Raw genomic sequence first — 21,569 nt, forward strand, 5'->3', positions numbered from 1 at the left:
GACAGCACAGGGGCAGCCCCCACAACCACCCCCCGCCCCGTTTCCGCCAGGATAGTGCCTTGAGTCTTGATGTAGCATTATAGAGGGGATGGCCAACCTCCCAATGTCCTGGGACAAGTGCAGAGGTAGAGAGGAGACCCTTGCAGCTTTTTAGGACAGGTGTGGGATTTTGGAGAGGAGAGAGAACAACCCATCCCTGCAGCATCAGGGGCACTTACAGAGGTGTGGTGTGGTGAGCAATCCGTTTCTGCAGGGTCCTAGGATAGATCTAGGGGTGTGTAGTGGCATGACAGCAAGCCTTCCGCCGCATCTTGAGACAGGTGCAGGCTTGTTGAATGGGGAATCAGCAAATCCACACACAGGACGTCTGGGTCAGATGCAGGGATGTCTATTGTAGAGGGAATATTTGAGGATCTAACTTGGCTCTGTAAGTCCTGTATTCAAAACACACAGTTCGGCCGGGCGTGGTGGCGCACGCCTTTAATCCCAGCACTCGGGAGGCAGAGGCAGGCAGATTTCTGAGTTCGAGGCCAGCCTGGTCTACAAAGTGAGTGCCAGGACAGCCAGGGCTACACAGAGAAACCCTGTCTCGAAAACAAACAAACAAAACACACAGTTCTGAGCAGTGGGTAGTGAGATTTTCAAACACCAGGACCAAAAAGCAAGCTGGGGAGGAAAAGGTTCCCCCCGTCCCCCCCCCCCCCAGACAGGGTTTCTCTGTGTAGCCCTGGCTGTCCTGGAACTCACTTTGTAGACCAGGCTGGCCTCGAACTCAGAAATCCGAACCCAGGACCACCAGTCCAGGGATGGCACCGCCCATAACAGGCGGGGTCCTCCCCATCAGTCACTAAGACAATGCCTTACAGGCCTGCCTACAATCTGATTTTATAGAGACATTTTCTTTACTGAGGTTCCCTCCTCCCATGACTTTAGCTTGTGTCAAGTTGACATAAACCAGCACAAGCGGGAACATACTAAACCAACATAAAAGAAGGCTTTTAACAATTGTGCTAACTTTAGGGACATCTAAAACTCTACGTCATCAAGCATGAGAATTATTAGATTAGTATATTCTTCCAAGCTCTGGTTATTTAATTTTGATTTTTTTTTCTTTTACCCCCATGTAGCCCAGGCTAGATTTTCCCATGCTATGTAGCAAATTTGTCTTGAACTCCAGCTTCCACCACCCAAGTGCTGGCACAGAAGCACTTGGGGCCAAGGGATGACGAGGTTTTCCCTGCGCGGTTTCTCACAGTGTGTAGGTTTGGTTGTAGCATCTTCTCCCTAAACAGGGAAGGACGAATTCTGCTTGACTCTCAGGCCTCATTTTGCAGGTAACAAGTCTGAAATGCAACTGAAGTAGGAGAGCTACAGTAGAATCCGGGTCCATCTCATCCCTGTACCCAGAAAACGAGAGTGAAGAGCAAATCGTCGAGATTTGAACCTTGTGGCTTTCCGTATCGTGGGGCATCTTAAGATTCCCGCGTTTTTGTGTGTGCGTGTTAGAGAGCTCTGCGCAGGCGCACGAGGCTGAGGCAGCGGCTATGGACGCGACCATGGGCGACGGGTCCGGTACTGAGGAGGCCTGCCGGGTCAGTGGGTGCCCTACATATGGGAGCTGCTGCTGATTACTCCCCTCAGGGCGGGTCCAGTGCCTGAGGAGATGTCCCTGTAGCCCTGAGGGGACCTGGCCAGGAGCCGCGCGAGGGTGGGCCAGGGCCGGAGACACGAGGCGCAGTTCCAAATCATCTGTGGATGCCTTCAGGTTAAAAAGTGGTAGCAGGCCTCAGGCCGTGAGGCTCCGGGGAGCCGGAGCTGAGAACTCACTTATCTGGGTTCTGCCCCTGATGTCCCTTCATGAGAGGGCCTGGTTAATGCCTACTTCCTGTAGGATGCCATTGTATGATGGTGTGAATGTTAGGGGTTAGCAAAAGCCAAATGCGGCCGCAGGGATCCCACCCGAGCAGTTCAGCCTAGGGCGCATTAACTTACAGGCGTTTTCTTTGGCTTTTAGGAATATGAGTTCGGTTTTTCCCCTTTCGTATTTCCATTCCCTCTTCCACCATATTTGTTCTTACTGAATCAGTCTTGATATGTTGCTCAGGCTGGCCTCCAACGCTTGGGCAAAGCCATATTTCACCCTCAGTCTCTTGAGAAGCTAGGGTTGTGGGTGTGAATCATCACCCTTGTCCCTGTCATCAAGGCCCTCTGTATATAAAGCCCATGTATACACACACACACACACATCTATTTCCATATATGTGTAACAGGAGGGACATTAGGTGCCAAGAGTGGTGGAAGAGACTGTAACCCAGCACTAGGGAGGCAGAGGCTGGCACACTGCTTAGTCTACATAGTTCCAGAACAGCCAAGGCTACACAGTGAGATCCTCTCAAAAACCGAACAAAACCTTTTAACACACACACAGGTACGTATGTAAACACATTTGTGAGGCAATTATGAATGTAAGAGGCATGAAAGAAAAGGGAGCAGGTCGATTTGGGGTGCTAGTTCTAGTCATCTGAAGAGAAATACCACAATGCTAAGATCTACTTGTTCTTTTAGATCATGGAATCTAAAGAAGAATTTGTTAAAGTCAGAAAGAAGGACCTGGAACGGCTGACGACGGAAGTGATGCAAATACGGGACTTCTTACCCAGAATACTAAATGGGGAGTTACTGGAAAGTTTCCAGAAATTAAAGATGGTGGAAAAAAGTGAGTCTTACCTCATGCATGCTGCTTGTCTTTGGGTGGGCAGGGAGTTGAGCGAAGTGCAGGATTGCTAGGACTTGTCTATCCAGATGTCTGACGTTTGAGCAACATATCAGATACTAGTCTGGAACCCTGTTAAATTTTTTGGGAGGTATTTGGAGCTTTTGTCAGCACTTTACCAATCGGGACTGGATTGCAATGACATCAGCTTTTGGTGGGTAAGGCTAATTTCTCAAGTTACATCTGACTGCCAGCTCTCATAGTGTGGCTTCATAGTGTACACCTTAAAAACCCAAGTAATGGTTAGAGCTGTAAGTCCAAATAAGGAAGTATCTTTTTTTCTCCCATTTATTTATTTATTTATTTATTTATCCACTTTACATCCTGATTGCAGCCCCTCCCCCATACCAGTGTGGTGTGTCATGTCATCCTGAAAGTATTGTCTTCTACCCCTCTCCCCTCCCCCACCAAGAGAGTATCTTGATTCAAGAATGTAGGTTTCTGAGCCAGACTTGATGGTGCATGCCTGTAATCCAGTCCTTAAGTGGTGGAGGTATAAGGATCAGGAGTTGAGGATCATTCACACCTACATACTGAGTTCAAGCCTAGCCTGAGATTCGAGAAACAAGCAGTATGGTGATCTACTTGGAAGCAGGCTGTGGGGTATTGTGGGGGTTGGGGGCCAGATTGCCTAAATAGCGAGCTAGAAGGGATCAGAATATGGGTTTCTAGTTTGTGCATATGGACTTGGCCAGTTAGCCAGCCCTATACAGTTAGAAGGGTGAAGCAGTTAGAAGTTTGTGAAGTTCACAACTGTCTGGAACTCCAGTTCCAGGGGATCTATTATCCTCACACAGACATGCATGCAGGCAAAATGCCAATGCATGTGAATTTAGGAATAAAAAATAAAGGATTGCCAGGCGTGGTGGCGCACACCTTTAATCCCAGCACTTGGGAGGCAGAGGCAGGTGGATTTCTGAGTTCAAGGCCAGCCTCGTCTACAGAGTGATTTCCAGGACAGCCAGGGCTACACAGAGTAACCCTGTCTCGAAAAACAAGCAAACAAACAAAAATAAAGGGTGAACGATTATGGTTACACGGAACCCTGCCCCCATTCTTTCAGGAGTCTTCTTATTAATTTCTGTTAACTTCTGCCTTGTACTGTGCTCTGGGAGGTCAACCCCCTACAGACTGGAGTTGGCAGGGCTGACCAAAGAAGGCCTCTCTGAGCAAAGAGAGAGGGAGTAGGTGGGAGGGCCGCCAGCCTGCCCTCTGCCCCACTTGTTAGTCCAGGGGCTGGGTTGCATTCTTCCACAACAAGTGCCCCTCCCAGTGGCTTCTTCCATAGTCTACCTCCTACTGGGCTCCAATAACTCAGTGCTCTCCCAGAGAGGGAACAACAGAGCTGTCACCATTCCCTGGCTGTGTCACCATTCTTTGTGGGGGCCTTACTCCTCCTGTCGCCGGCTATTGACTTCTTAACTGCCTCATTCTAATCTCATGCTCAACTGGCAAATTTTGAGAGCAATTAGTGTCTGTGCATTTATTTCCAGAAAAGGAAAATGCTGCCTGGTAACAGAGTGCATTAGCCTGCTGGTTGATTGTTTCACTGTAAAGCCATGAACCAGTGGTCGGCAAAATAGATCAGGCTCTCATTCGTTAGGGATTAGACGCCAGTGTCCTTCCCAAGGCAGTCTGGGGGCCACACATGAACCTGGTAACTTGGTAAAGTCAGGCTACAGGAGCTATCTACTTGAGGTTTGTGGCCTTCCTGGGACCTGTGTCCCTTCCCCATTTGTCTCTGTGATGTCCTCTTGGCCTCCTTTGCCTATTCACCTTTCTCGAGACCAGAGGTTCTCATCCTTCCTAACACTGTGACCCTTTAACATAGTTCCTCATGTTGTTGTGAACCTCCAAACTTAAAATTACTTCATAACTATGATCTTGCTGCTGTTATGAATCGTAATGTAAGTATCTTTGTTTTCTGATCCTCTTAGGTGACCTCTGTGAAAGGGTCTTTCGACACCACCCCCCTCGACCCCTAGAGATTGCGAGTCACAGGTTGAAAACTGCTGTTCAACAGTCTTTAGACAGTGCAGGTGCTTAAGGCCCAGCCTAGTCCTATTTCATCGTAGCCTCCCCAAGGCAGTCTCAGGCACACATAAAGCTTTAGTCATTTTCTTGATGCTAGTGACTGCTGAATGCATTTGTGATCTCCAACATCTGCCTGACCCTGACTCTGACTTAGCATTTTTTCCCATTGCTTGCTTGATTATTCAGACTCTAAATGTCGATCCTAAGTTAATCAGGGACCAGATCTGTATCTGACTAGATCAGGTTTATGACTCATTGATGTATGCATGACCATATACCAGAGGAATAGGAGGTACCTCACTGGGCCTTGGGTGGAGGCATGGACTTAGGTGGTGTGGGAATGAAACAGTGTTTATATTGGAGATGGCTTCATTATATATCCTGGGATAACCTTGAATTCTCTGTGCAGCCCAGGCTGGCCTCAAACCGTGGATAGGAATGGTTCAGCCCCCTAAGTCCTTGAGCTATGCTTTGAAAGCTCATAGCAAGGTGGAGCTTTGTGTAAAGAGGCAACTAGAGGCTGAGTATGAAGTGGACCCAGGTCTCGTTTGCTTGTAAACAGTGAAAGTTCACATAAATGTAGAATACTGTTTAGACATACCTTGCCTGTACCTCTGAGGCTAGAGGGAAGTCAGGCTGTATTTGTGTGTCACCGTAACTCTTCAGGCCAGATCAGGCTTTTCCTTCTGAAAGCGGGGGAGCTTTCAAAATGAATTTGATGAATAAGAAGTGAGTGGTCACTCCAAGAAAGCAGCATTGTGACATGTTCCAGTTAATGGGAGATATAACGTTTTCTGTTTACTTGGCAGCTGGCTGTATCTGCCTGCTATTGTAGCCTGACAAATGGCAGGGCATATTTCCACTTAGCTAGCTAGCTAGCAAGATCATTTTTACTTTCTTTTGCCTGACTTATACTGATTCCCTTGTGTTTCTTCTTACTGGCCTGCCCTGGTCTTCTCAGAGAACAGTCCTGGACCACACACCTTGGAGCTGTACCTCCAAGGTGTTTCTCTGTGTAGCCCTGGCTGTCCTGGAACTCACTCTGTAGAGCAGGCTGGCCTCGAACTCAGAAATCCGCCTGCCTCTGCCTCCCAAGTGCTGGGATTAAAGGCGTGTGCCACCACTGCCCGGCTTTTTTAAAGGGTTGTTTGTTTGTTTATTTATTATATAAGTACACTGTAGCTGTTTTCAGACACCCCAGAAGAGGGCATCAGATCTTATTACAGATGGTTGTGAGCCACCATGTGAATGCTGGGATTTGAACTCAGGACCTTTGGAAGAGCAGTCAGTGCTCTTAACCGCTGAGCCATCTCTCCAGCCCCCAGCCTGGTCATTTTTGTTTGATTCTATCATTCTACTACTGGAATGAAGCCATTTCAATAGCTGCTCCTTGTTCGTAGGATAAAATCCCGTAGCAAACTGGTGCTAGGCCAAGACCTAACTAGACCTTACTGTGACGGCAGAGCTTTTCTGACAGGTAAGCCTTGCCCAGAGTAGCTCTGACTACCCAGACATGAGCTCTACATTAGGCATTAGGCATTAGGCATACCTCATTTCTTCCTGTGAGGTCACGGTAAACTTTCAACTTAGGCTTACCCTGACGACCCCCACTTTTCTGGCCAAGGCAAGGTTGAAGAGATGGCCTTCTACAGCACCCTTTATCTAGCTTTTGCTTGTGAATTCTCTTTCTTTTTTTGTGACAGGGTCTAACTTGGTAACCCCGCTGTCCTGGCATTCTCTATGTAGATCAGGCTGGCCTTTCACTCACAGAGATCTCGCAAGTGCCTGAGCAGATAAAACAGGTACCAGATAGCATGCGAAACGATTCTGAGCTAGCAGGAGACCTGCCTGTGAGAAGCTGGGTAGGCAAGCAGTGTCTTGTCTAAGCATCTTTAAAGAACCAACACTGAAACAAAGGCACACTTTCTGTTTTGTAAAATATGATTTTATATGTCTGAGTGTGTATGCATGTGTGTGTGTGCCTCGTTGTGTGCCATAGCTGAGGGAATTAGAAGAGGGTGTTGGATCCTCTGTTACTGGAGTTACAGTTGTTACAGGTGCTGGGAATTGAACCCCAGGTTCTCCAAAAGAGCTACTCCGTATCGCCCGCAAAACACCATTTAAGAAGGAAAAGGAAAGATGTGTGACAGTCACAAATGGAGTAAAGATTGTTGTTTGGATCTGTCAGAAGGTTTTCCTGCTTGTGAAGGACTCTCAGATAGCAGAGGCAGAAGAGTGAAGGTGGGATGTTCGTGAAGGGTGGGAGGGGTTTCGCTGAGGTCAGAGGCCTTGGAACCTCCAAATGGACAGATACGAAAATACTGATGAAGTGGTGTGTTTTGGAGGATGGCTTAAATCTGAGCATCAGATGACTTAGAAGGGTTGGTGAGCCTCAGGGTGAGTCCTAGGCTCCATTGGACTCTGACTGGATGGGTGGGATCATGAGAAAACAAGATAGGTTCTGGAAATGAAGGGAAGGCACAGCCTTGTAGGTCAGGATCAGGCATGATGGGGATACGGAAGGGCAGGACATCTGTGTCCTACATGCTGATCAGCGTTTCGTTGTGTTTTCTGGAATGATAAAGCACTCATCTGAGAACAGTAGAACACTTGCCTGGTTATATACTGGGCCCCCAAGTAAGATCCCTAGGACTCTGTTACTTCTCCCCCAAGTCTCCAAGGATGTGGCGAGTTTGAGATAACTTAATCATTCTAAATGGTTTGTATGGTGCCTGTATTGTAGGAATCTTGGGGGAAGTGTTTTCCAGCTGGGAAGCTCCTTGAGCTCCTGGTGTACTGGAGAGAGCATCCTGACAGATTCACAGCCTAGCAGCTTCCGTTGTGACTCAGACACTATCACACGGTGAGCTTAGGATAGCCTTGACTTGAGGTTTACCGAGTTGGAAAGTACTCCTGTGAAAACATTATCAGTACTCTTCAGCATGGAGCACTGGAAGAACGGACTGGTAGAGGAGTCCTGCACTGTTGTTGATTGTGTTGAGGTCTCAGTTGAGACTGAGACGGAGTGAGAGCACTGTGGGGCTTTCAGTTATCATCTAAGACCATTCAGCTAATAGGACAGAGTCCGTGACTGAGTTCTTCTATAATTTTCTATAATCACAGTGAGGATGGTAAAGGGTTAGCTGAGTCCTGGCCAGCTTCAGGAGCAGAGCCTTCAGAGGTTAAGGAGTTTGTTTGGCAGTTCTAGCAGGGAGCACAGCTATTTATATGTCCTTGGCTGAGGAATGGTCTTCCTCAATCAGGGAAGGCTGTCCTCTTCAACTGGATATTTAGTTTAGGAAGGGATGTGCATGGGATGGTGAGGAAGGACATGCCTGTCTAACCATCCAGGTAACCCTGTGGAGGGTGGGGTGAAGTGCCAAATCCATATTGTCCTTACATCCAAGAGTCCTGTGCCTTCAAATGGGACAGGATGGTTGGGATTTTTAGATACCACTAGAATGGCTTGTGAGCTTTGAGGATCTCAGTCCATGAGAGCCCTCTACTGGTTATTTGAAAGAATCTACGAGTACACCAGGTGGTTGTAATCTTGGGGAGTAGGGAGAAAGAAAAGAAAAACAAAGACAGTATAAGGGGAGGTAATGTCACAGATGTCTCCCAACCATAAAAGGGCAGCAGAATCCTAAGGGGGTTGGCTGGGGGAAGCCTAGGCAGCTTTATGAAGGAGTAGACTTAGGGGGCAGTTAAAAGGCATCCTAGAAGTAGTTTATTCAAGAGAGAGGGGACAGCATTTGGTATAGTAGGCCAATGGATTTCAGTTCCGCATGTTGGAAAGTGCAGGTTGTCCAGTGTACAGTCCACTTACTGTGGAAATGAATTGGCTAGACTAAAGCAGTGTTCAACAGGTAAACGTACGTGGACGTCTTCTGTGGATCACTGGGTTAGTCTGTACACCTGAGATACTTAACAGCTCCTCTGGAACAGTGGCCCAGAGCTGGGTCTTTAGTTCAGGAGCCCTTGAGCTACTGCAATGGCTTATTCCTGGGAAACGTGTAGGATGCAGAATCATTGTGGAGGTGTCTGTTTGCTGTGGAAAACCATGTGAGTGGGAACGCCTGACAAAGGGCTGACAGTCTGATGAAACCCTGGCAAGTTGCAGAAGTATCTGTCAAGCATTTCCCTGAAAAGATAGCTTCAAGTATAGTCCCCAGGTCCTTAGAATGTCATAGGGGAACAGTGAGGCCTGTTGGGCTCTAGTCCATTTTGTCAGGAGAGTTTTAACCATGGTCACAGTGAGGTCTGTGTGAATATATAAGGAGGCCAGAAAGGGAAGATAGTGAAGAACAGGCCATGTGCAGGTGGAGGTAGGGTCTGCCAAAGTGTACTTAATCCAGGGAATGTTGGGCAGAAAGAGGCAAGGAACAAGTCTACCTGTCAAGCTCTCACAGTGAGTTTGGCCCTGATAGCACCTGGACTGGGGTTTGAAAGTCCGAAGACCATGGGACTACATTCCATGTGCTTGGCAGGGAATATGCCACCCAAGTCTCAGCTCAGAGTGAGATGGAGCTTGTCAGTATTGCACTCCTTTCTCTGAAGCTCCCACAGTGCTGGGGAGGAAAAAGCTAGTGGTTATTTAAAAGTGTTTGTGTTTTCAGACAGCTGTTGTGGTAAAAAGTATTTCACATTAATGGAAAACAGCTGATGACGTGTTATAGACATGCCAGGTAACAGGGGAAGAGAAACCAGATCCCAGTGTGATCTGAACGTTTTTGATCTGTGTTCAAAAACAAAACAAAACAAAACAAAACAAAAAAAACCCCAGCTACCAATACCACCAAAACAATTCAAACTCAAACCTATTGGGCTATGTGTGGCTTACACCTATAATCCCAGGCTGGGGCAGCTGGATTCTGGAAAATACAGTGAGACTCTGATCTAAACCCCCAAACAAAGCCTGAGCTGTATAAAGTATTGCTGTTGAAATAGTCTGTGGCGTACATGGCTTCCCTCTATCCCTAGTCTGTCTAATGTGCCAGCCTCTATGCAGTTGTGTTGCTAGAGACTCTCCTGTTCTGAGTGCCAAAAGCAGTGGAAGCAGCTAGGCTGGGTGACAGATACCCTGTTTTCATACACAGTTTGTGTAAGATGTTTCCGTTCTGTGTATCAATCATTGCATTGTCTATATTATTTATGTTTGTAGATTTAAAACATTTACAAAGGCAATGTATTTTTTATGTATTGTTTTTATGACTGTTTTAGAGATGCTATGTAGATCAGGTTGGCCTGAAACTCATATAGAGATCTGCCTTCTGCCTCCTAAGTGCTGGGATTAAAGACGTGCACTACCACTCCTGGCCAAAGGCAGTATATTCCCCCTGCCCCCAGTCCCCAACCCCCAGACAGGGTTTCTTTGTATAGTCCCGGCTGTCCTGGAACTCCATCTGTAGACCAGGCTAGCCTTGAACTCAGAGTTCAGCCTGCCTTTGCCTCTTGAGTGCTGGGATTAAAAGGATGCACCACCACCTACCTGACTTAAAAGCAGTACATTCTTAAGGAAGATCTTTTGTTTTAACTAAAGTTGTATTTTTCTGTCCAAGTAGAAGATGAAGAATGTATAAAGAAGTGATACTCATGTGAAAATATTCAGGTAGTGTCTACAACATTCCAAACATTTTCCTAAGCCCTTGGGGTGCAGCATAAAACAACATGATAGTCTCATGTCCTGGTGGTGGTGGTAGGTTGCAAGCAATGGTTCCATCAGGCCACTAGGCGGTGGTCTGACACAGCTGATACAACTGGTGTAGGGATGGACATAGTCTCTTGAGCAGTATGGCCAGGACTTTTCTGGGGTTCCATATTGTGACAATGGCCTTGTTGAGCCTGTTGCTTCGGTGTGAAAACCTGTGCATGTTCACATAAAGCTACACAGAGAGGAATTTACTATAACAAAAGTGTTGGATGGTTAAAATTGGTCTCTGTATATTTTTACATGCAGGATTCGCAGAGATTTAACTGCTCCCCTCCTTTCGGCTGTGTTCGAGTAGCAAAGTTTAATAATAGAAGCAGACTTTAAGAGCTAGTTGCAAAGATCAAATATCGAAACTGCTGCTACTTTTACTATTTAGTTTCTGTCTGGTTATGTGGAATGCATTTCAAAGTTCACCTGTGCTTATAATGTATATGTGTATTAACATTCAACACGGTTACATGTCTTCAACAGTGTTATTTTAGTCCATTGCTCATTGGTTTCATAGGTGTTCAGGATTAGTGGGACGAAGGAGAGTTCATATGGTAGGACATACCTGAAAAGCCAGGGAAGAAAGCTCTGACGTAGGGGAGAATAAATAGTCCAGTGCGGCTTGCATGTTTCTAGGAAATGTGAACGGGACCTTGCCAGCCGGTTTCGTAATCTCCAACTTGTTGTTGACCTTTGGGTTCTAATCTTCCTTCTTGGACAGGGTCTCAAGGAAATGGAGACACTTTCCTTGTTCTTTCTCCAGAATGCTTGGGATGCCACATGGCTCTAGGCAGTCCCTGGGGGTTTTGTGTAAGTGTTCCTTTGCCTTTTCAGATCTCTGGAGCACAAAGCGTGCCCCTTCCCTTGCCTGCACATGATTGATCATCAGCCTGTGAACCTTTTCTCCTTGAGGTGGAGGGGTGTGTGGTCTTGCATATGTTCTTTGAGCTACTCTCCTTTACTCGGGTCTCATTACCCTCTGTTTATACTCCTGTTGCTGTAGCTGAGCTCTCTTGTCCACTGTGTGTTCCTTTCCTGCTCCTAGTGATGAGAGCTGAGGCTGTTGATTTGAAGTAGTTGGTTTTGAAGTATGATTAATTAAAGCCTCTGCTAGGAACCTTGTTAAAAATTTAATTTCTTTGGGCTGGAGAGATGGCTCAGTGGTTAAGAGTATTTGTTGCTCTTGCAGAGAGGGCTAGGATTTGGGTCCCAGTACTGGTAACCCACAACTGTATAGAACTCCAGTCCCAGGAGATCTGACACCCTCTCCTGGCTTCCATTGGCACCAGGTGTGAACATGGTACAGATACATATATGCAGGCAAAACATTTATACAGTTAAATAAAAGGATTTTTTTCTTTTATGTGTGTGTGAGTGCTTGTATGTATGTTTGTTCACACTTGGTACTGAGGAGCCAGAATCGGGAGTCAGAGTTTCAGGCAGTTGTAAGCTGCCATGTGGGTTCTGGGAACAAAACTCTATAAGATCAGCCAGTGTTCTTAGCCATTGAGCCATCTTTCTAGCCCCCACATAGAAATCTTAAAAAAAGAAATGTGCCTTCTCTTTACCCCTCCCCGAGGAGCTGTTGGCAGCTACTGGTTGTTGGAGGAAAGGGAGTGGTTCTTCTCATGCTGTAGTCATTGGTAAGTCACCTGTGCTTCATGTTCACACGACAGGGGTTAAACTCAGAAGGTCATACCCAACCCTAACAGCAGCCACAAGCCAGGAGAGTAAGAGGAGGCTCCTTGGCAGTCAGGTGACCAGCAGCAGTGGGAGGAGCATGAGAGTGGAGGATGGGGGGGGGGGGCGGCGCAAATGTAGTAGATGTGTCCATGAAAGTGTTAATAGGAAAGAGTTACCTTACAGAGAAGAGATGTAAGTTCTGAGGCCTACCTAATAAACTCCATGTGCCAGGTCCAAGTCCCCTGGGATCCTAAGCATATTAAGCTTTAGCCAGCTGCTCTCTCTTAGTATTTATTCTCAAAGCTTGTATATATATTGGCAAAAAAAGAATTTGATTTCTTAGCCTTGAGATCAGACTATTAAAATTTTGAATTAAATACCCCATTTTTTGAACAGTGGTATTTCTACAGTATGACAGTATTTAAAGTTGATAATATGCTTCTCGTTGGTTTATTGATGTGGGTGTCTTTTGAGTTTTTTGTTGGCCATTTGACTCATAAGCTAAATGCTGGTGGAGAGGAAGTGTTACGTCGTCACTACCCCCTCACTGTAGCATGTTCTTGTCTTGATCTCTGTTGCTTCCCGCCTCCGTTTACTACTGCAGTTGTTCCATTGAGTCAGTCTGCCAGTTGGTGGGACTTGCTCTGTGAGTCAGCTCCTGCTGGCACCAGCCACTCATGAGATGCCTTCTGCTTTTTATGGCACAGACACACGTTTGTGCCATGAGAGAGTCAAGCGTCCCAGCTCTGCCTTCAGTACTTTAAATAACTCATTTTCTTGAAGTCTTGAGTACCCGTCTGGCAGAAAATGAGATCTTAAAATCACAAAGTAAGAGAACAGGAGAATTTCTCTCAGGACTGGAGGCAGTTCAGTACCACACTGTGCTTAGTGTGCATGGGATGGGGTTCACTCTCCAGCATCTGTTCCCACCCCACCTTTCCAACCCCAAATAGATCACTGGTATGGCTTGAAAAATGGAAAAGAGCTTAGGCACAGGACTGTAAGAATGTTGTATGTGGTTCGACATGTCTTAAGCAATTTTCTGTCTTTTCTAGACCTGGAAAGAAAAGAACAAGAATTAGAGCAACTGAGATTGGACCGTGAACACTTCAAAGCCCGGCTAGAAACTGCACAGGCAGACAGTGGGAGGGAGAAGAAGGTAGGCTCTTGGGCAAGGTGCCTGCAGGGGCTGGGTCCCTATACGGTCAGTTTGCTGCCTTTTGCTTCTGAGCAGCAACTGATCGCTTATTTTCTCTGTTAACCCTCAGGAGATTGTAGTTTCAAAGATGTGTATTTTGAGTAAGTTTGTAGGTAGGTGAATTGTTCATAGAGTTTATAACCGTTTAATAGGTAGACCATTCACTTCCTTTTAGTATATTGGTTTTTGCACATTTAGAGTCCTTGGGCATGAGAGAGTGTCTGGTGTGAATGTTTGTGTATATTATGCAGGCTTGTGTGTGCTTCACTTTGTTCGGAAGTTGGTTCTTTTTTTCTCCATGTGGGTTCTGGGTTGTGGTCACAGGTTGTGTATCTTTACCCAGTGAGCGTCTCACCAGCCTCCTTTTAACTTTTATATTTAAAAGGCTGCTTCAGCAGAACATGATGGTTCATGCCTTTAATCTCAGCACTCAGAAGGCAGAGGCAGGTGGATCTCTGTCAGTTTAAGACGAGTCTGGTCTACATAGTGAGTTCTAGGGCAGCCAAGGTCACATAGGGAGACAAAGCAAAACAAAACAAGTCTGCTTTATTGTACATTCTTATAACATGGTAAGAATCTGGAAGCAAATAACTTACAGTTGGTGATATATTAAGTTAGAAATATTTCTAATTAATTTGGTTATGACTTATTGATACTTAGGAAATAGATAATTGTATTTTATTTACTATGGGAAACTATATTTTTCTTTATAAAAATTATTTTATATGCACAAGAATTTTGCTTGCATGTATGTCTGTCTAGCATGTGTGGGACTGGTTTCCCAGTGGCCAGAAGAGGGTGTCAGATCCCCTGGAACTAGAGTTACAGATCACTATGAGCTGCCATGTAGGTACTGGAACTGAACCCAGGTCCTCTGCAAGAGCAGCAAGTGCTTTTAACTGCCAAGTCACCTCTCTAGCCCCTATGATACTGTTTGAAAATACTTTTACAATAGGATGGCATACATTAATTCATCTACTATAAAACTAGGTCTTTGCTTCCACTTGTAGAATTTTGGGCTTGCATATCTTTGTATTTTAAAATAATAAAGCAATATTAGTGCAGAGCAATGACAACTAGTATGTTTTGGATATTTGTTGTGTGCTAACAGGCACACAGCCTTTGTGTCCCATGTGTTGCTATCACAGGTAAATCAGCAGGTATTACTATTGTACAAGAGTTCTGAACTATCCGGTCCAGGACCATACTGCCTACGTGCTAAGGAATTCTGAATGTTTGTGACTGTGGTAGAGGTTTAGAAACTGGTAGAGTTGGCTTGGATTTTAATCCTGAGCAAACAGAACTTGGTTTGTTATTAAGCCTGGATTAGGTTTTGTGTGAACTAACACAGTTGAAGTTTTAGTTTTGCTATATTCCATTAAGATCAGCTCATAAATTGCAAGCAGTCTGGTTAGTTTCAGACTAAACTTTTTTTTTTTCTTAAGATTTATTTATTTATTTTATATATGAGAATACACTGTCCCTCTCTCCGTCACACCAGAGGAGGGCATCAGATCCCATCATAGAGGGCTGTGAGCCACCATGTGGTTGCTGGGAATTGAACTCAGGACCTCTGGAAGAGCAGTCAGTGAGTGCCCTTAACTGCTGAGCCATCTCCAGTCCAAGAGTAAGCATTTATGGCCTATATTTTGACCAGTAGGCAAGAAGGAGTTGGTAGACATTTAAAATAGAGCCTACTTTAATCCCAGCACTTGGAAGGCAAGAGTAGGCAAACCTCTGAGTTGGAGGCCAGCCTAATCCATATAGTGAGTTCCAGGACATCCACAAACAGTGAGCCAGGTGACAATGAGTTCTGTGAAATTGTGGGTCAAAATGAATTGCTCCTTTTGGTTTTTTTCCTAGGTATTTGTCACAGCAATAGAAACACTCTGCTTCACACAGAGTTAAAGTTAGTGCTGAGAGCAGGGCTGTGCCTGTGACTAAACCTGGCCATGCGGTGTGCAAGCCTTTGGAGCTGGTTTGTAGGAGGAATCTGGAAAACTGGACATACAAACTAGAAAAGTCTTAAAGCACTATGAGTGGAGCTTAGTGAGGGTAGTGGTGGGGGCTGGGAAGCTAGATGTGCACAGCAGAGACTGTCATGAGGTTTGGGTGGGACCAAGGGTTCCACTGGGAATTGGACTGTCTCATTCACTTCCATTATGACAGAGAACTTGCCCTATCTGTGTCTGTGCTCTAAGACTTTGTGGGAGGCTGAGTTCAAAAGTAACTGAGTAATCTGATAGAAGAATTTTACTTTTAATTAAAATGTTGCATAATTTCTCTCCCTTCTTTTCTTTCTTATGCTTCTCATGTCTCCAACCCCTGCTCCCTCTCAAATTCATGACCTATTTTTCTTTAATTATCATTGTTCTACAAACACACACACACATACACATATATGTATATAAATGAACAAATATATAAATGCACCTTGCTGAGTCTGTGTATTGTTGCTTGTATGCATCTGATTCTAGGACGGATCACTTGGCATGGATGGTCAGTTAGGGGTCTCTTCCCTGGGGGAAACTAGTTCTCCCGCTCTCAGCAGTTGTAGGTTGCCTGTAGTTCTTCATTTAGGAGTAGGCCCTGTGAGCTTTCCTCATTCACATTAGTATGTCAGCTGATGTTGGAGTTGTTCAGGTCTCTCTAAGGCAACCATCTTGTAGACACTACAGTGGTATAGCTTTCCTGTCATATTTAGAAGAAACAGTTTCACTGTAAACTTTACTGTTCTGCGGTTCCTACAATCTTACCAGTCCCCTGGAAAAGGAAAATTTAAGGTAGTCTAGCATTCGGGCTCTCACAGGGGTTAACTGCCCACTTTTAGCCTGATTTACAATGAGCACTGAGAGTGAAAAACAGGGTAGAAAAATTTTAAAAGGTGGCTTGAAAAAAAATTACATTTAAAATTGGGACCAATAAATGGATAATCATTAGAGATTACAACCATTTATTGTACTTGGACAATAGAAAAGGTGCCTTTAGGGCAGAATGAGAGTACAACTTGGTGTTAATCCCAGCACCCAGGAGGCAGAGGCAGGAGGATTTCTGTGAGTTTGAAACCAGCTTGGTCTACATAGCGTGCTCTCGAGATCAGACCTTAGTCCTTGGGCATGTTAGGCAAGAACTGATCTACTCAGCTGTAATATAGTCATGCCCTACTTGGATTCTTCCAACCTTACTTAGTTACCCAGATACTCACCGTCCAGCACAGGTTAAAATACTGTGAGCAGAATTTACGGATGATCCTGGTGGAGGAAGTCAGAAGACCAGAATGACTATAGACACACAGAAGTAAAGACTATGCTTAGAAGTGTTGAGATGGGATCTGGACTAGAACAGTCAATGAATTTGTCTTCTCTGAGGCCTAACTACAGCTTAAGCTAGTGGTAGCCCTTGCTGTCCTCCATCTGATGTTGTGTACGCAAGTCAGCTCATAGAGGCTTCTACTCAGATTTCAAGGAATGTTGGGGAGTCTGGATGATATGTGACAGAGGTAAGAGTACGAGGTAGTTCTTGGGAGAACAGTGGGTGTAACATGGAGCAGAGACCTAGGATGCCGAAGATGATGCAAGTGCAGACTGTCTGCCAAGGAAAGCTCTAGACAGTGAGCACAGTCAGCCTGGTAGGGGATGGGCTCCCCCAGCCTTTTGGCACCCAGATAACGCCACTGAGCCTCTTAGCCATGGAACCGTAAGAGCTTACATTTGCCATGCTGATTCCCAGCTTGTTTTGGTCTCCTCGCTCCTTTCCTTGTGTCCCTTTTGGAATGAAGACCTTATTTCTGCTGTATACTTGGGATACGCAAAACTTTCTTTCTGGTCTTATAGGAAGGAGCTCATGGGTGAGAGTTGGTCTTGAGTCTCAGGAAATGCCGTACTTGTCCTACTGAGCAGTGCTAGAGCTATTGAGGCGTTGGGGAAGCAAACTAGAGTACTTTGGGGTATACATAGGATGGTTTTGTTACGTGTTATTAATTATGGCCTTGTTGCTATCTTCGGGAATTAGGTATGGTTTTAGGAGGTGTGTTTGAGTATCAGGTTGACAGAGGGTGTTCTTGTGACAGTTAATCTTGATTGTCAACTTGGACTGAGAAATACTGAGGACATTTGTGAGGTGCATTTCTGCTGTGCTTGTGGAGGTATTTCTAGTGATGACTAAGTGGGGAACGGCTACTCTGCATCCTGCTTGTGTCGTAGAGTAGGCTGAGAACCCAGATAGACTAAAAGGGCAAGAAAGAGCGAGCACAGGACCTCTCTCTCTCTCTCTCTCTCTCTCTCTCTCTCTCTCTGCTTGCTGGTGTCCATGCGGTGAGCGACTCTGCTCTGCTGTCCTGTCCTTCCCTGACTACAGCTGTGGAACGGACTGACTGTGGACTGACCCTGAAACTGGCATGGAAAACACAGGCATTTGTCAGTGATGAAAGACTAACAACACCAGTTCAGTGCTGAAAGGCTTGTGGGTGGACACACTGTGAGCAGGCATGTCCCTCTACAGCGGGGTGGTGAATGAGGCCTTGGGTCTGACCTGTAGCACTGTATAGAATGGGCATGGTGGTGTACACCTCACCCTTGGGAGTTGGAGGCAGGAAGGTCAGAAATTCAAGATCATCCTCTGTTACATAGTGACTCCGAGATCTGCCTGTTTCAAAAACAAACACTGCAACAGCTGTGCCTGTACCATAGCACCGAGACCTTTTGCTGTTGCCAGGACTCCTCCCCTGGCCAGCCTCTGCACTCCAAGAGCAGGTGTCCAGTCCCAACTCTCTTCTTCCAGTGGTCCAACTAAGTTGCTGCAATGAAGGAGAGGAAATGACTTCACTACAGCTTTAGCAAAGCCCCTGGGTAAGAGATCTCACCCCCCCCCCCCCAGGGCACAGGAATTGCCACTTGCACAGCACACTTGTATTTTAGATGCCACACTTTTCTTACACAGTGGATTCAGTCATTTCTGTCTTTTCATAATGATTTTTACCCATATTGAAGTACTTACTGGCAGTAATCTAATTCAGTCTCCTAGTTGCTGGATTCTTTCCTGGTTTCTCAGCTCTAAAATAAGCTTCCAGTCCTGCCTCATGATCTGTACGGGCCTGGGCAGGGACCACAGACAGTGCTACAGAAAAGACAGCTGCAGGAGACAAGTGGCCTTATTATAGCCAGCTTGCTTATCCCTGTTCAACCAGTGAACTGTTCAACTTAACTGGAAATAGAGAAAGAGTCAAAGCTAAAACATCCCTTCATTTCCAATAAGGTCAGCATATCAGCATACTATGACAACAGCAATACTTTCAGTGTTCGAGACGCTGGCCACTTCATCACTCAGTACAGGTGCTTACTGAAAGGCAGCTGCAGCTGTGCTTCCTCCTCTGTCTTGTCTTATTTTATTGTGAGATGGGGTCTTGCTCTGGAGCCTGAGTTGCCTTCTCCTCTTTGTAGCTTGGGCTGGCATTGAACTTTTGACCTTCCCATCTCAGCCAGCCTCCAAGTGCTGGAATAAAGGGCATTGCCCAGCATGGTTGGCTCCATGCACTTCTATCTCACGGCAGGTACCTTTCCCCAGTAGCAAATCAGCCAGGGTAGAGACTTGCCAGTTTTCTGTTGACATTTTACTTTAATATTTTTAATATTAAAGAGTTTCTACTTCTAGCATGCTAAAAAGGAAGCTGTCGGAAACATTCAGTGACTCAAGAAACTTGAAAAAGTTTATATTTGTGTGTGTGCGCGTGCCTGTGTACGCTTATGTGCATCATGTGTGAGCAGGAGTCTCTGGAGTCCAGAAGAAAGTGTCAGAGTCTCTGGAACTTGAGTTATAGTTTGTTGTTGTCATTGCTGTTGTTATATACAAATGGCACCCAGGCTATCTGTAAGAGCAGTGTAAAATTTTTTTTTTTAAATAAGCTTGAATTTAATAAATCTGAAACCATTCTCAGTACATGGCATTGTATATGGGCATCTGTGCAAACAGATTCATTTTAACAGGTCATAGTTTTAAAAAGTCATAGATACCGTGAGTTCTGTATAAACCGGAGGACGGCAAGTTAGTTCCTTTTGATTTATAAGCCTCAATGTTACCGCAGAATAAAGAATGTAGCCAAAGAAAGCATTATCGGTCACTCGTATAGGACAGTGTTGTTTCTATAATTTGAAGCTTTCTGAATGGACGGGTTCAGGCCTGATCCAACTGTAAAAAGACCACTCAGTGAATAGACTATATGGGAACTGTACATTGTCATTAACTTCCATCATTAATTGCTTACTCACCACTATACTACTATTGCTAGTTAAAATAACCTGCTTCTGAGGCCCCACGGAGGGAGGCGGCCTGCGCACGCAGCCTCGATGCCCTGGCCACCTCATGTCCAGGGCGTGCCATACAGTCCAACAGAAGCTTTGGCTTTAGGAAGGAATCACAGACATCGAAAAGAATGGCTTCAATAGTCAGTAAGTGTGCAGTGGGAGGGAGTGTGCTTCAGATAGTCTGGGCAGGGCTGGTGGCGGGCAGGTCACTCCTGCTGCCACAGCTGCAGACACTAGTTTGTACATGACAAGACAATGAGGGAAAACAGTCCCTTTCAAACAAACTGGGAAAAAAAAAAGATAAGAATTTAGGGGCAGGGTGGTTTCCATCTTACTCTAGTGGGTCTATCTTTTTTTTTTTTTTTTTTTTTAAGCAGGGTTTCTTTGTATAGCCCTGGCTGTCCTGGAACTCACTTTGTAGACTAGGCTGGCTTCGAACTCAGAAATCCACCTGCCTCTGCCTCCCGAGTGCTGGGATTAAAGGCGTGCGCCACCACTGCCCAGCTTAGTGGGTCTATCTTGCCAGGCTAGTCATTACTGGAGCTTCAGGGGTTGCGACTGAGGAAGACTAATGATGTTTTCCTTCCACTGCATACTGTAGTATTCACAGAACCCAACACTTCTTCCATGTTTGATTGGATTGTTTGTCCTCTTTCAGAAACAGTTGTCCCTCAGTATCTGAGGGAATCAGTTCCAGGACCTCTTGTGGATAGGCCTAGGGTGTTCAGGACCCTTCTGTGAATAAGTTCAGTATTTGCGTGCAGCCCACACATAAATGCCTTAAATAGGTTATTTGTGCTCTCTAATTCAATGTAAATGCTGTATAATTGTTACTGTACCCGATCGGGCTGGGGAGATGGCTTATTAGGTAAAGAGCTTGCTGTGTGAGTGTGAGGTACTGAATTTAACTGGTAGCACCTACAAAAGTAGGTAGCTGCTAGGGTAGCTTCAGGCCTCTGTTGGCTGAGTCAGTGGATCTGGAACCTCTAAGGCGTGTGTGGCAGGCCTGATAGATTTTGGATGCAGTTTTTCTCAACCTGTGGCCTCCCTCCTTCACCCCCTGACAGGATCTTGCTTCCCCAGTTCTGCCCTTTGACTGCTGAGTGTGAGGACTACATGTGTACTGCCACGCCTGGTTGAAGCTGGAAGATTGAGGTTTCCCTTACTTTAGTGGATCAGGATCTTGTTGTGATATATTTGAAAGTTCTGTCCTTGCAGTTTCAGATAAATGGGTTTATTGGGTCTGTAGTAACCAAAAGGGAAAGAACAAATAGCAAGCAGTAGATAACATCATCAAACGTGACTGGTGTAGCCTGATGGAGAGCAGACCAAGGGAACATCAGCCAGTGGAGGCTTCAGCTCTCAGAGGACCCGGACCGGGGAAGAAGCAGCTGACTGGTACTACTGGCTGGGAGGCTCGCCATCCAGCTCCCACTGCAGACGTATTAGACCGTGCGTGGGTCAACAATAATAGTCTCTGTTGGAAAGGCTTCGCCTTCTGGCTGTTCTCAAGGACACAATGTTTTTAATCCCCTTAGCTACTTGCTGTTTTTCTTTACCCCAGTAACAGAGCTGGGGAGAAAGGGCTGACCCCAGGACAGGGCATTTTGGAGGACACTTGACATTAACATGTGAGTGTTAGAATTTTTATTAATTATATATGTGTGAGTATTTTGCCTGCATGTATTTATGTGTACCATGTGTACCTGGTACTCACGGAGGCCAAAACAGGGTGTCAGAACCCCTGGAATTAGAGGTACAGGCATTGTTAGCTACAATGGGTGCTGGGAATTGAACCTACATCCTCTGTAAGAGCAGTCCGTACTCTTAACCACTGAGCCATCTCTCCAGTTCCACCCTCAATTCTCTTGAAACTCTAGACAA

General features: G+C 45.6%; 1 protein-coding gene across 1 annotated transcript in view; it reads left to right on the forward strand.

The window, feature by feature from the left end:
* Hsf2bp (heat shock transcription factor 2 binding protein) overlaps nucleotides 1-21,569 on the forward strand; it is an 80,871-nt gene that overhangs the window by 299 nt on the left and 59,003 nt on the right. The window contains exons 2-4 of the mRNA XM_021149248.3: nucleotides 1,335-1,592; nucleotides 2,566-2,716; nucleotides 13,244-13,347. Coding sequence (XP_021004907.1) covers nucleotides 1,545-1,592; nucleotides 2,566-2,716; nucleotides 13,244-13,347 — 303 coding nt within the window. The 5' untranslated portion in view covers nucleotides 1,335-1,544. The remainder of the gene's footprint in view (nucleotides 1-1,334; nucleotides 1,593-2,565; nucleotides 2,717-13,243; nucleotides 13,348-21,569) is intronic.

Source organism: Mus caroli, unplaced genomic scaffold (genome assembly GCF_978045245.1).
Source record: "Mus caroli unplaced genomic scaffold, Mus_caroli_1 scaffold_18, whole genome shotgun sequence".
NCBI classification, from domain to species: domain Eukaryota; kingdom Metazoa; phylum Chordata; class Mammalia; order Rodentia; family Muridae; genus Mus; species Mus caroli.